The sequence below is a fragment of the Linepithema humile genome, chromosome 1 (assembly GCF_040581485.1).
Source record: "Linepithema humile isolate Giens D197 chromosome 1, Lhum_UNIL_v1.0, whole genome shotgun sequence".
In the NCBI taxonomy this organism is placed as follows: domain Eukaryota; kingdom Metazoa; phylum Arthropoda; class Insecta; order Hymenoptera; family Formicidae; genus Linepithema; species Linepithema humile.
The window spans coordinates 31321915-31337141 of NC_090128.1; the positions used below are offsets into that span (position 1 = coordinate 31321915).

Sequence of the window (15227 nt, forward strand, 5' to 3'; positions counted from 1 at the left end):
TATATATATATAATTGTTACAATATTTATCTAATGTATAATAAGTTTATTGAAGAAAAGCATTTTACGACAAAACATTTATCGCCATATATTTCAGGTATTATGAAATATTCGTAACTTCATAGCTGTAATTAATTAGAGTTTGTTGCAAGAATCTTTGTAAGCATGCATTGCCGATAAATTAACACAGTATCAAAATATTTCGATAAATCGTAAGCAAACTGAGTTGCAAATTTAAATATTTAAAAATTAAATTCTCGATTTTGAAAAATAATGTAATTAAAATTTGAAATAATGCAAATTTTAAAATGTTTTCTTCATATATTTTTATATTAATAATTATAATTGCTTGAGCAATTCAACTAAATATTTCATATATTACTTTTTATTCTTCTTCTACAATATTGTTATTGTTATATGACGCTAAATTATTTAGAAACAACTTTCCGTGTAATGAGCGTTCATTCAATCACTTGTGTTGCTTGAAAACGTAGCCGTTGAATAAAAATAGACAGAATACACCAATCCAAATCGAAAACACCGGCAACCTGTTGATTATTAAATCGAGTGTGTGTACTTTTCTAGTTACTTCACAAAGTTCTTTATGACCGAGATTATTTAAAATGCAGAAAGTATCTTTATTTTAAATAAGCATGTGCAGAATATTTTTAAATAAATATAAAAATGAAAAAGCGGGACGAAATAGATTAGGATGTAATATTAAAAATTCGTAATCACAATAATAACATTTATTATAATCATAATGTAAGAATATATATACAGGGTGATTCAAAATAACCTGATGTCCTTGCAATGCCATATTCTTGAGCGAATTCTGAGACGATTTTTCCTTTTACAAAATTTTGTCCGAAGCTTAGTTTTCGAGTTATAATTGAAAATAGGTAGCAACTTACGAGTTCGATACAACGGGCAGGCAGGGACGCGCAATGTATAATGAGACTGTCAAGTGTTTACTGTCGTCTCATGACGCATTGCACCGTCCCTGCCTGTCCGTTGTATCGGACTCGTAAGTGGCAAATTATTTTCAATTATAACTCGAAAACTAAGCTTCGGACAAAATTTTGTAAAAGGAAAAATTGTCTCAGAATTCGCTCAAGAATATGGCATTGCAAGGACATCAGGTTATTTTGAATCACCCTGTATATATAAATAATTATCCTAGTAATAATTATAATAGCGTAACGCGCGAGTATAGTTACTGTGATTGAGATACCATCTATATTTTTACAACTGCCAGATTATTGCTACAGTAAAGACCGAGTAGGCAGCTTATGAAACCACGCGAAATCGCCTTACTCAGTAGTACGAGGGAAAAATAGGATTCAACAATTAAGACACTTAGTTGAGTATATCGCAGATATCATACAAAGTATACCAATGCCACTGTCCTTAATGAAATAGACAATGAGACTTGGAGACCTTCCAAGTCTTCGAGATAATTTTCATTTTTCACACTTTCGAGACGTAGAGATTCCAATTTACAAAGTACATCGACTTGATCGCAATAAGAAGTTATTTCAAGTTTTGTTTATTACAGAAGTAAGGAAATCAAAAAATACATGATTAAAGAATCACAAATCTGTTCCATGCGTGCCAATAGAACAATATAATTCATATAAATTGTAATCATGAAAGAGTTACCGAGAAGCGCGAAAAAATATATTAATAAGATTGACTACAGTGACGGTATCACAGTTATTTTGATATCGTACAATATTTGCAGTCGCCCGTCTCATTCACAACTCTTATTGATCTAGAATAGTTGCATATCATAGACACTGGGTAATTATATGCAACTACTATTTTTTTCACAATAAAGATTCACAAATCCATTATTTCACAGAGCATAGGGAGATAGTTTTAGAATATTCGTGCGTTTTTAAATATATGCGCTCTTGTTCTCTCGCTCTCTCTTTCTCTCTCCTTTCATTCAAACATACTGTATAGAACCGTACGTCCACTATTGAAGTAAATAAATAAGCTATAAACTACATATTATGAAAATAGTTGCAAAGTGACGTATTATCGACTGCGATTAAATTCGAATAATGAATTTGCAAGGGCGTTTCGAAAAAGTTATAAACATGTCTAAAAGTAATAATAAATAAACAATATGTGGCAGCACAGGACACATAACCCGGCATAGCTTTGGTTTTTTTCCCTTTTTCGTAAAATACATCCATATTAATATTTAATTACGGTAACGTTACAAAATGCAATATGTTATCAATATTGCTTCGTTTCATTTACGTTTCTGTTTTATCTTTTTTAAGGGATTTTTATGAACGGCTACCTCATTTGCATCTTCCGTTGTTGCCACACTGCAAACTTCCTGTATGCAGTGTTTAACAATTGATTGAGATGGCTTGTCAAATGCTGACTAACTGCAGAAAATTCTCTTTGCACACGATCCTAAAATGAGACTTGTGTGACATCAAAATTCATAAAAGGCAATAAAGAGGTTTTGAGATCAACACGTAATATGCTTACTTCAAAAGGCTTTAGTTTAGCGGAATGGAATCTATGCAAAGCTTCATGCATTCTGATCGCTTTTTCCTCGAGCTGTAGTGTTGTCGGAGGAAAGCTTCGCCAAAAGTGCCTCAATAATTCACACGCGCACACATATACATTACGTAAGTCCTTCTCCAAATCCTTTGGTATTAATTCTATTTAAACAATTTAAATATATTACATTTGGTTCCATATTGATTAAAAAATAAATAATAATATATCTAATACATGTTTTTTATTTAATTAGATTATGTACACTTACGTCCAAGACTTTCTTCTCGGAAACCTTTCATCAAGGATCCACCAGGTGTTAGTTCACCTAAAGCCGATACTGCTGCAGCAGGACTAACTAAGGATGTTGCTGCTTGCCGTGGCAATGCGTTACCGGATATCCATCCATAAGCCTCCCTTTTTAAGTGACTTAATGTAATGAGTAGTTCTTCAGAAGTCGGTTCTGTGTCTCCATATCCTGGTACAGGTCCGTGCAAATATCTATCTACATGCGTTAGGTTCAATGGTGCTCCGTTATTTGTATTTATGTCACAGCTCGTGTCGAGATCATCGTAAGTTATCTTTTCTTGTATTCTACGCTGTAAAGAGTATTGAAATGCGTAAAATAAATTATTTTTGATATTATATATATAGCGCAAGATATAAATACACAAAATAATACAAAATATATATATATACCTTTTTAGTCTTTGGTCCATCATCTGGTTCGTTATTTGCAACTTTATTACTTGCAGATGGTGTAGATCCATTTAACTGTGGTTGATTGCTTTGCATAGACTGTTTGGCAGTGCTGGCTTTCATGACCATAATGCTATGCTGATTAAATCTCTTGATCATGCTTTGATGAACAATATTTCCTGAGGCTTTATCAGATTTGCTACATCCACTCCCATAATTCTCATCCAGTGACTGATCCTCGAAAGAAGTGATATCCACCAATGGATCATTTATCCCAGACTGAAGGTCCTTCTTTAATTCTTGATCATCTATTTTGGCACATTCGGTAAAAAGATCCTTGGTCCCAGCATTAATACGATCTCTGTGAAAATAATGCGACTGAAAGAATTTTGTCCAGAAATCGGACTCTGATATCTTGTGAGGCACATTTTCCTGATGTTTCCTCTTAACAGCTGGGTAAGTTTTAAATATACATTCTATTACATCGACAGTTAAATTGTATTTTAATCCATTGCAGCCATCAGTTTGTGGTTTAATATCCGCCTAAAAAGTTGAACCAGTCTGTTATTTGTAATCCTAGTCATTTATATTTTAAACAAAAATGTAATAAAAAATATCCTACCAGAAACGCGCTATTAACACCAATTTCCTGACGTTGAATTTTTTTCGCTTGTGTATATTCTGCAGCATGTTGTGACCAGAATTCCTCAGATGATATAACTTGCGTGATAACTAGGTCACGATATAATTGAAGCAGCATTGGATGTTCTTGAAGAGTTCTGAAAAATACAATTTGCAATTAACAAATTACTTGACGTGGCATTTCTAGATAAAAGAGAAACATTTCGATAATTTTACCTATTTTTCTCTTCTAACTCTTTATTAACCTTTCTCTTAAATTTTGGTAGTAATTGTTGCAATAATTCCTTTACATCATCACGATCTTTAATTTGCGCTTCTTGTCCATTTTTATTTACAAAGTGAAATGTAGATGATGTTCCATCATGTAATACCACTTGTAGTTGTATCTTTGACTTTCCCTCTGGTGATATCTTTTGCACTGTAAAGAAAAAAATTTAGTCACATCAATAAATTCATATATTTGCTTTGTTTCATACATTTATATATATATTTTATTAAATAATACGATATAAATAACACACGAGTTGTTAAAAAACTAATGTAGTAATAATAAAGTAACAAAGTAATAATAAATCATTTAAAAAATAATAAATTAATAGTGTATAAAATAATGCTTTGTGATAAGACTAATATTATTATGTACACAATTCCTTAAAATCTTACATTTAATGTCAGCGTATTTATGGCTGACAGATACAGTATCCCTGTTATCAAGCATCCATGCTATTCGTTCATTCATCACATATAACGTGCCATCTCCCTTCTTAAAACGCACTTGGCTCACTTGCATCAAAACATCTTCTGATGATGTGGTCATGGTGGATGTAAAGTGCAGTATAATTCTAAAAGTAATAAACATAATTTTTTATAAAGAGATTAGGTTAAAAATAATACATATATGTGCTCGTACACATATATACATAAATATTATTTTAGAAAAACTTTTACACTAATGTAAAAAATGTATGAATAACATATTTTAATCAGAAAAACTATGCACACAATTACAGTTTATCTAATTAAAATAAGTTATAATGTTTCCAATTAAAATAGATAAATTGTAATTATACATAGATTCAACTGTACTATAGATTTAATTTAACCAAAAAAATAATTTTCTTCATGACTGTTACAGAGAGACAGACACATTTATAAAACACTAAATCGAGATATTGTGATCGTAAACACTTTCCATGCAAAAGACGATTAGGGAATCTCTACGAATATTACGTTATCGAGTAAAAAAGCAGTATGTATAGTTCTATATAGAGAGCTCAAGTTACTCCACACGACGTCCTTGAATATCATGCAATGATTATTCGGCGCCCAATTACTTTCGATAATTTTTTCAGTAAAAAACATAAAAAACGGTACGTCACAAAGGGAAGAAACATTCTTTAACAACAAGGAAATGGTAATTCGCGTTGCGGCGCCAATACCGAGACTATGTATGCAGCGCGCCGTAGTGGATCTCGTAAATCTCGTTTTTCGTCAATTAAGTGCTTCAAATGCCACGAAAATCAACTTTTGGCACGTTTCAGCACTAGAAACGCGTGTTTCCCGTACACGAGTGCCGAAATACGACGAGAAAGCGTGCATTTACCGGTGGCGAGTCGCCAAAAGCCGCGGAGCAACGTAGAGGCCTGTCGGGCGGCACGGCCATGTGCAGAAACATACGTCGGTGGACGCATCGCGAGACGAGCACGGCTACGGACGGACCGTCGGTACGAACAACACCATCGACCTGCGGCGACTGACGGCACTATGTTACTCAAGTGACGGCGTTGTCACCGCTTCCTGTACCAGCACTCACATATCATTCTCCATTCGATATTCAGTGCATGTTAAACACACTGGTATGTGTAAAATATGTTATTTTGTGTATTTAGAAGTAAAAACGGATAAGCATATTTCTGCGGAAATAATTTTCAATTTTCAGAGTAATGATACTGAGCAGAATACCATTGGCGCCAGCCGCGTAATTGAATGTGAGCGTGCTCCGTCGTGCGAGGGCGCTAACGCGCGCAAAATTACAATTTGGCTTCCAAACAGGAAGAGATGTACGAATATATTGATTGAAATAATTTTGGAAGTCTTTCGGCAGAATTTGGATCGAGAAATATCCGCATTAATTACTTTTTTTGTAATATATTTGTCCAGCAAAGCACATTGAAATAATTTGATCTATGGATTCCGTGGAAGGTACGAATATAAATATTTACCATGATAAGAAAATGTATTTCTTAATGCACGTGTGGGTAAACGTCAAACAAGTTTTTTATTTTAAAAATATTAATAAATATATATGACTGTAATAATCTTGATAGCATAAATGTTAGATCGATGTTAAGGTTACCATAGTAACTTAAGTGTAAGTAGTTCTACCGAATCCTACCTATGTAATTTATTATTTAATTATATTACTGTTGATAACAATGTGGATTTGTTCAGACAGTACGTACAATTTTGGAATACTTTCGGAATGCTTGAATTAAACACTTGTTTTCTATTAATACAGATTTTGAATATGTGCTGCGGAAACCGAAGCAACAACGATTGTGCTTCGGTTCTGGACAATCACGCGACACCTCTAGAAAGGGTATGAATTCTTTCATGAGATACTATACTTTAGACGATTATCCCAATATAGGACCTAGTTTCTACAATATCCTGGAATCGTTTAATGCTATCAAAACCAAGGTACAAACTTTTATGTTAAGTAATTGCTTTTTTTAACGCTAGTATGCGTAATTATATTCATTTAATCTCTTTTAGTAGCCATGCTCTCATAGTATCAGTAAAAAAGGCTACAGCGGCCTCGCCCAATTCGCCAAATCTGTCGCCCATGTGGAGGATTATCCATCACCATCTGATTATAACGTTTTTTCCTTTCCTAAGCACGTTAAATCGCAAAAATATCCGTTTGCATCTACCAGCAAGCGTAAAACTTTCGATATTAACAAAAATCCAGGGTAAAAATTTTGCGCTTTGTGAAAGCTTCTGTAAAGTAACGACAATTTTATTTTAGACCTGGATTATATGTCAGCAAAGAAATGAAAGGCATTAAGTTTGAACACAGTTTTGGTGGCAAAGTTAAAATGCAACTTGGCGTTGATTTTAAGTGTTGCAGTCGCAATACAGATACTTGCAAGATATGTGCTAAAACACCAGTAGGAGATTACTGGCACTTGAACAATAAAATCTTCTTGTGCAGAATGTGTATGACAAAAGAGTTTCAAAAACAAGTAAGATTTAAGAAAAAAGAACTGGAGTTATTCCGCGTAAGTTTTTATAGAGTTAATTTAAATTCTTATGTTTTATTTGTATCTAAATATATGACGATTATGATATATTCTGTAGAAAGTAAGAGATTGCTCAGGTATTCACATTCATGAAGGTACTGACGCAAAGATATGGCTGATGCATCCCACTGTGGTCAAACAATGGATGAGAAGAGAGACTTACCTCTCAGCTTATTTGAAAGATTAGAAGTCAAATTAAAACAGGTTTTTCAATCTTTAATACTATTCTCTTGCCGTTGTATCAAATATGAAAGTTTTACATAGATTAGCTTTATTTCATTCTTAGTCAATATTTATACAATATCTATCCGCGTAAACCAGTGTCTATTTAGGCACTATATACACACAAAGATTATACAAAAATATGTGCATATCGCGCGCGTGTGGTGTGTGCGTGTGTGTGTGTGTGTGTGTATGTGGGTGTGTATAGTAAATACTTCAATTAATACATATAGTAGTTTAAGTATTCTAAATATTAATTTGACGTCAATAGTTGATATTATTATTACGTATACATGTTCATCAGTCGATAGAAGTTCTAAGATAGAACTGAGATATTTTTTTCAATGAAAAAAAATATCAATGCCAGTTAGTTGAAACACAACACTTCAAATGGATTTTCAAGCAGAAAAATATCACGAGTATATATATGAGCTCCAATGATGAGTCAAGTAAAATATTCCACACCAACATTTTAATACTTATTAGCTTAAAGTTCATCACCACGTAATTATGAAGAATGTATATACAAAAGTTTTAGCTATCTGTTGATGTGACTTGGGTACCACTTCGCTGTCGCTTCGTTATAACCGACGTCTTAGCTTCTTCCACAGGATTGCCACCTTCGGGCGCTTGCCTCGGCACTGCAGATAATTCAGCTAGTAACTTAGGCTCGATAGAGCAATGATTCTTCTCGGTATCGGCTTGCTGTGCTGACGATTTGTCACATGATGCGGCAACAGTCAATTTCGCGCTATTGCCCGACATTAAATCGTCGTTACCAGATTTGTGAATAACGGTTACATCGATACTACCGTCGACATTTCCCGATACAGAAGGTGTCGACTGAAAAAGTTCCGTAATTCCAGAAATAGAATTCGTTCCATTTTTTTCGGATTCTAATACGTTCGAATTTTTCGTTTCGGCTTGAGATAGAGCGTCGTTCTTCGCCGAGTGATTGCGTGTACCGAAACTTCTCGCGTATCGATTGTCCAGTTGTTCCGCAGCTTCTCCTTCCGGCGATGCGGCGGATAAAACTTGCAAATCCGGTAAGAAATGTTGATAGAGAAGCGGATTGAATATACAGTCCAAATCCATGTGACGTATGTTGGAAGTAATCAGATATGTCGTTAGTTCGTCACAGTTCGAACTGTCACTGTTTTCTTCCGCGACTAATTCTTCTCGTATCACCGTCGATATTCTACTGTAAGGTTGCGATTCTTCGGACGATTTGAGAATACTCTCGCTGATGGTTGTATCGGAGATCGTAAGATTTGTCGTAAGAGAGTGAGTCTGTTGTTCGTTCGTGTTATCGGTTTGAGTGGGCACTGAACAAGTGTTGGCGCCACGAGTGCTCTTGTGTTGGTCTTGCGAATTATTCTTATGATTTCGCAAATTTGCGAATAATTCCAGAATGTTTTTCCTCATTGGTATGGTTGGTGTTGTAGAAAGCGGCTTAGGCGGTAAGTCTAAGGAAAGTTTGTCAAGCAGATGATTTATGTGTGTTTTCGTACCTCGTGCCGGATACTCTGCGCTATTATTTGATAAAAAGTTACGAGTCAAACTGTGTAGATTTTTATATTGATTATGATAATAGCCAGACTGTTGGCTGAGACGTGTGTTGGAATTCGAGTAATATCCAGTGTCGGTTGCTTCGGAACTTACAGCCCTACTGTGATTAGATGCCGGTTCGAGGTGTGAATCATAATTGCTGCTCACAACGGAGGAAGCTGGCCCTTCGTCATTTACAACATTCCGATCGCTCTCTGTTTCACATTGATTCGGCACTTGCGATTTTTCATTGGCAGAATATGCGAAAACTGTATAACTCTGCGGCGCTGTAATCTCGCCATTTTTATCGTCATTGTTTTCATTATCACTATTCGGCTCAGTTAAAATCATGTCAAAATCATTGTCAAATTCGTTCTCAAAAGCCGTATTGGTGACATCATGTAGACGCGACTGCAAACGTTTTGTGATATGGTCTAGCTCAGTTAATTTTTGCCTGCAACATATGTCGATCATATTTAAAGATCTGTATAAAAAAATGACTGAATAAAATCAGAAATAAAATGAAGACAATCATAAGTATCACTTACTTCAAAGATGATGATAGGAAAGACATAGAAACATCTTTTAAGCCATGACCAATATCAACTATAGAATTATTTGTCTTTTCTTCACTTTGCATACATCTGTCTTTATGACTTGTATACGCGATAACATTTTGATGCGCGTTACTTGATTCCACATTGTTGTGAGGTGCATCGTGCGAATGTTGCCAGTTTATCTGCAGTAAATTGCACAGATTTGGTAAATTAATAGCGCCAGTTGGTATAATTTTTCCTAATGGCACATCCAGAGGTGTTATACTTATCTAAAAGCAGATTAAAAAATATATTAAAATATATAAGCGAGATATTCAACTGAATATCGAATTCGGAATTATCGCAGAAATTTACTTTAATTTGTCCATTGCGTTTTTCGGTAAAATCCATTATATCAAACCATCCGGATACCGCGGTAAATCCAGCCATTAAAATTGAGAGATCGACAGCGGCAAATCCAATCATAATGTCTTTTTCTAAATTTATCTCTGCAGACGTATCTGGATCGATCAAATGCCACACTTTGAGGATCAATCTTTTCTGATTCTGAAAAGATATACAAGATATTACTAGAGCACATATTAAGTGTCTCTGCAAAAAAAGTAAAGTTAAATATAAAGTTGCATACATTTAAAAGCAAGTCTGTTGGTAGCTTTGCCTCGCATATCCAATTCCATTTTGGATTACAACTACGTGTAAAAACATTTGTGGCTCTGAATGAATTTAAATGATCGCCGGGATCAACTTTATGAGTTAAATCTTGAAAGGTCACGTATGTACTTGGTTCTGTTGCTTCATTCTCTCCTTCAATCTCTGGCAAATGTAGCCCGCATTCAATTTCTACGACGGATCGGAAAAAAGAACTATCGCAATTAGTATTTGTTTCCTCTCTTTCTGCATTTCCTTCCGTTATAACTGAGTTGGGACAATTATCGTAAGCGTTAATTTGTTGTTGATCCAATTCTTCATCAAACTCCGCCCCGACACCGACACTTCTGTACATTTCGGTAGGCAATTGAAAATCATTTCTCGGACTACAACTGTCACTATCATCAGTAAACATTTTCAAAGTATTTAGGCGTAACTCTTCTCTATCTCCTTCATTCACTTGATTTGTTTCTGTTTGAGCTGACTGGTCGATTTTAGTTTTATTATTATGTAACGCATTTGCTAAACGATCAACTAAGGCATGTAAACCTAAACGTTCCGAAGATATAACTTCTTGTGCTGATTCTTGCGGCCTCGCATCTTTAAGACTTGAAATGTCCGTTTGACTTTCTTGAGTTTTGTAATCAACAGAAGTCCAATCTCGCTCGGCCGTATTATAAATGTGATAAACGAGATGATTATTATGAGTGGATTGCTCTGAACTGAGGTTTGGCACCTCAAGAATATTGCGGTATGAACTTTCTTCATCATCTACCGCATATTTCGTATTTTCAGGTACTCGACAATGATAGTTGTATATTCTTAGATTTCTTGTCATTTCTAGATATGCAATTTGCTCTGCAGTACCGAGCGCGACCAGCGCAAGCAGTTCTCCGCAACGTATTCCGCTTACTGGATCGTTAATGCTAACCCAATCGTCCACGCCTATTATAGGATCCTGTCGAAAAAAAAAAACAAATATTATATAACCAATTAAAATGTTAAATCCTAAATATAAAAAAGTTAAATGTATAATTATAATTACCTTCGACAACAAATGAACGGGTAAAATAAGTAGATCTTTGTATGCAATATATAACTCATGCACAGGTAGTTTTGCAATTCCTAACAGGTTATCTGTTCCTTGTTTCTTTCGACTGTATACTTCTATGATTATGTAATTATCTCTGATTCTTTCTAAAAGATCTGTACCGTAAATTAAAGGTACTAACTGCAACAAATTTTTTAACGTAAAGCTCACGTTCGCTTAATTGAAATACTTTGGTAAACGATGAAAAGAGGAACATTTACTTGAGAGAAATTGTAGCATGGATTTCCTGAACGACTGCATTGCACTTGACTTATTGCTTTGCCCTCTCGCCAAAACGCTCTACATATTAGATAGGTGTTAGATTCTGATAAGTCTTTCCCCTCTGACACATGTATCAAACCATAAAGTAAAACCTTAAACCAAATACAAGTAAAAAGACATTTAATAAAATATTTATTTAGAATTTAACATATATTTTGTATGGTTTTAGAGCCCGGATAAGAACTGTAAAGCAAGGCTCTGTTTGATCATTTGCGCTGAGCAAGATGTAAAAAGCTACGATTAATTTACTCTTTATTATAATCTCCTTATGTAGTGTTCACATACACAAGTGATGCACAGCGTTATGATCTCATCTGGGTTCTAATCAATGTCACTTAAAGATACCTTATCTTCAGTAGCACTTTCTGGATTACTTGTATCAATCTTTTTATTATCTAAGCTTCGTTCTTGGTGCTCTGCCATATCTTTTGTAGCAAATGAATCCTTATCACCATTTTTATTGGTTAAACACTCAATTCGTCTGGCAGAGGCAGATGAGACTCTGTTACTAGATTTGGAGGAATGAGTTCCTGTTGCACTTTTGTATTTATTGCTATTTGTGTTTCCATGGGATTTTATTTCCAAAACAGGGATATTTTCTTTTGCAGACATTACAGTATCTGATACATATAAAACAAATTTATTAAATATCCAATAAAATTATATAGCTACTTAATATAATTATATGTCAATATTATACTTACTTTGAACAAACTCTCGTCCAAAGCGAGAATGACAGCCTAATTCTGCTTTAACATTTAATGTACCTTTTTTTATACCAGTGCCGCTGATAGGTATACCTAAAGTAAGACTTAAGTTTTTGGCACGTGCAATACGAACAATATTCAAATGTCCACGTCCCAATTCGCTTGGATTCTGATTAACACGCTGGACAAATATTTTGAATCTTAAAGGAAAATCTCTATTTAAAATATGTCTTGGTATACTGCAAGTACCTTCAGAGCCAAATTCAATCACTGTAAAAATCGTAAAACAATATATCATCTTGTTAAATATTGTGTTATTGTCAGAGGTACTACCCAAGAATTTCTGAAATGTTTGCTAAAAAATATTGACTCAGAGCGCTGAAATTCTAAACTTCTCAAAATAATCCCTTTGAAACAATATACAATTCCATTATTTCTGCTTAAAAAGACTTTAAAAACTTTTTATATTGGTATATCATTGGAATATAATCTGCTATTTGGATTTTTTCAACCGTGTCAAATCTTCATCTCTTCAACTTGATTTTTATTTTGGAAAAGAGATAGAAATTGCCATTAATTAAATCAAGTAGTGATTAGACAACTGCCATTTTCCAAATGTTAAAGAAGCAAAGATTTGACATGGAAGATTTGTAGAGATTCAAATCAGTAATGTTAATATTAATGTTATATGTTGTTACAAAAGAATTTCTAAGATTTTTTTCAATGCTGAGGGGGGGGGGGGGCATTTAAAATGTTATAAAAATTGGTTTAAAAGACATGGAAGACTTAGGCAAGTAAATTGTTTTTTTATAATTACATTCCGAGAATTTTTGGACAGCACCTCATATATTTTAACTAAATCATATTATTGCATATAAATTTACTTTCTAATAGCAATGTAAATTTTTACCTGTTCCTATTTTTTGTTCTTTTTTAGCATATATTCTTATGAACTTAGCTTCTTTATCAGATTTTATATTTTTTTGCCGTGCAGATCCAAACTTTGTATCAAATTGGACAAAATATATTATTGAATTTGAATGTGCCAAACCTGTGCTTAAAAGATATGTTATTTATCGAAATCGAATGTATGAGGAGTTTACAAAATATTTATAAAAGTATATTAATAAGTGTATTTTTATGATATATAAGTGACAGGAGAAAAATTAAATTTACATACATGGTAAATAATGTTTTATGTGTCTGTATCCTGCAGAAGTTAGCATAAAGGATCCAATGTAAATTCTCATACTATTTACATATTCTAAAAGATCTATCTCTGTAATGTAATAAATAATTTATTGATATGAGCTATACAAATTTTAATTTAATCTATTACTTTACTAACCTTTCGACTCCGTGTAGATCATTTTCCTATACATTGCCTTTTCTACAGGATTGTTTGATTTGGCAGAGAAATTTTTATCCTCTCTAGTTTCTACATTATCATTTTTATCAGTTGTAATTGTTTTAGATGCTAGATCTATTAAACTTGAAGTTGGAGATATTAATCTCAACAAATTCAAGGCTTTCTCTTTTTCTGAAAAAGTCATTTCCTTCCCTAACATATATTCATAAAGTTTAGCCTTATTTTCTCTTGCGGTATAAAGATATAGTTCAGGGCTCATAGAATTATCACTCAGATCTAAAAAATCTTCATTATAAGTCTCTTTGGATACCTTTTCTCTAAGCTGCTGTGCTCGAGCAACAATCTCAGAAATTTCAGCTAGCTTGTCTGTTAATGTTTCAGTATGTATCATCTTTTGCATTTCTGATTGTTTAGTTGTAATGATAGGTCTATCAACATTTGCACATTTTATAGAATCTTTCTTTTCAATGTTATCCATATTCTTGCAGGGTTGTGAATTATCAACAGTAAGAATATTGTTATCTGTTTGCTCTTTCATCTGTGTAATTGAAAACTTTGTTAAATATGTTAAGTATAAACAAACGTGTATTTTCCCAATTCTGTTGTTACTGTTATTTAATATAGGAATAATTTGAGAATAAGGTTTATATGTAAATAACTGAGATAATTCTTTTATATGCCCTATGCCAATAACCTCCTGAGTTTTTTCTAGCACAACTAACAGTTCTATTGTTTCACATTTCTTGATATATTCTTCAAAAAGTGTGGCACTAGTTTTTATAGGATATATCACCGTTGTATCATCGTTCTTTCTTACTACATGTGTCATAATATCTATTGGCCTAAGAAAAGAAACATGAAAATATTTATACATAAGACAAACAATTGCAAAAAGATAATAGATTAATCTAGTCATTAATAAAAATTTTTTTATAAATGTAATTTTACTTTTTTCGTATATTTTAGTGCAAAAAGTCATTTTACAAGCTTAAACAAGTTACCTGAAATACGCGCTGTCACGCTCGCCCCACCAGGAAGCTATTACCGTGACATTGCCAGGGCTTCTCCTAGTCCAGAGCACCTTATCGATAACGAGCTTCAGAGTGCCGTGAGTTTTGCCCTCGACCGACGGCGGCAGAGATTTGCACGGCAGTGGAAAATTTGCTCTTACCCATTTCTTTTGCGTGAGACACACTTCTCCTGCGCTAGACGCTTCACGCATCCTCTTTTTCGTTTTTGTTTTTTTTTTGTTTAATTTAAAAGAATCTTCGGCCCTTCAGTTTATTTAACACAATATCGTTTTACATATCTGTCATCGATCTTAGGTTAAAGGCACGCCGAACAAACTACACACACCACGCGTATACAACATGACAAATGATCACATTACAAGTAAGCACAAGACTATGACGGATGCCGAGATTCCAAAAGGCGGACTTACGACAACTGCAAACACTGAACTATATATATATTGGAATGGGCACTGCCATGCTACGTACGTTGGCGAATAGCGAGCTTGAGATAGATAAATTTGTGGGGCTTAAAGCCGAGAGCACAAGCTTTTACATAAAGCATAAAGCCGAGAGCACAAGCTTTTAGCCGAGAGCACAAGCTTTTACATAAAGCATAACGCATAAGC

The 15227-nt window shown here is 33.9% G+C and overlaps 3 protein-coding genes across 4 annotated transcripts; 1 reads left to right on the forward strand and 2 right to left on the reverse strand.

Annotated features, from left to right (window-relative positions):
- Positions 1-733: 733 nt before the first annotated feature.
- On the reverse strand, positions 734-5634 carry Tfb1 (transcription factor B1). Of its 2 annotated transcripts, none has more exons than XM_012380599.2 (8): positions 5467-5634; positions 4527-4705; positions 4080-4281; positions 3844-4000; positions 3222-3764; positions 2794-3121; positions 2511-2686; positions 734-2432 (listed from the first exon to the last, which is right to left on the reverse strand). In XM_012380599.2, the coding sequence occupies exons 2-8, from the start codon at positions 4678-4680 to the stop codon at positions 2310-2312; spliced, it is 1683 nt and encodes a 560-aa protein (XP_012236022.1). In that variant the 5' UTR covers positions 4681-4705; positions 5467-5634; the 3' UTR covers positions 734-2309. The 2 variants fall into 2 exon arrangements, with proteins under 2 accessions (XP_012236022.1, XP_012236024.1); XM_012380601.2 differs by lacking the exon at positions 5467-5634 and adding an exon at positions 5303-5458.
- On the forward strand, positions 5630-10338 carry LOC105680143 (uncharacterized). Its single transcript, XM_067347700.1, has 5 exons — positions 5630-6065; positions 6382-6563; positions 6642-6835; positions 6892-7144; positions 7224-10338. Exons 1-5 carry the CDS (start codon positions 6050-6052, stop codon positions 7350-7352), a joined length of 774 nt encoding a protein of 257 aa, XP_067203801.1. The 5' UTR covers positions 5630-6049; the 3' UTR covers positions 7353-10338.
- On the reverse strand, positions 7420-15207 carry LOC105680142 (uncharacterized). Its single transcript, XM_012380597.2, has 12 exons — positions 14590-15207; positions 13568-14430; positions 13400-13498; positions 13130-13270; positions 12217-12489; positions 11858-12132; positions 11452-11604; positions 11186-11371; positions 10121-11098; positions 9847-10038; positions 9484-9761; positions 7420-9389 (listed from the first exon to the last, which is right to left on the reverse strand). The coding sequence occupies exons 1-12, from the start codon at positions 14808-14810 to the stop codon at positions 7922-7924; spliced, it is 5127 nt and encodes a 1708-aa protein (XP_012236020.1). The 5' UTR covers positions 14811-15207; the 3' UTR covers positions 7420-7921.
- Positions 15208-15227: the final 20 nt, after the last annotated feature.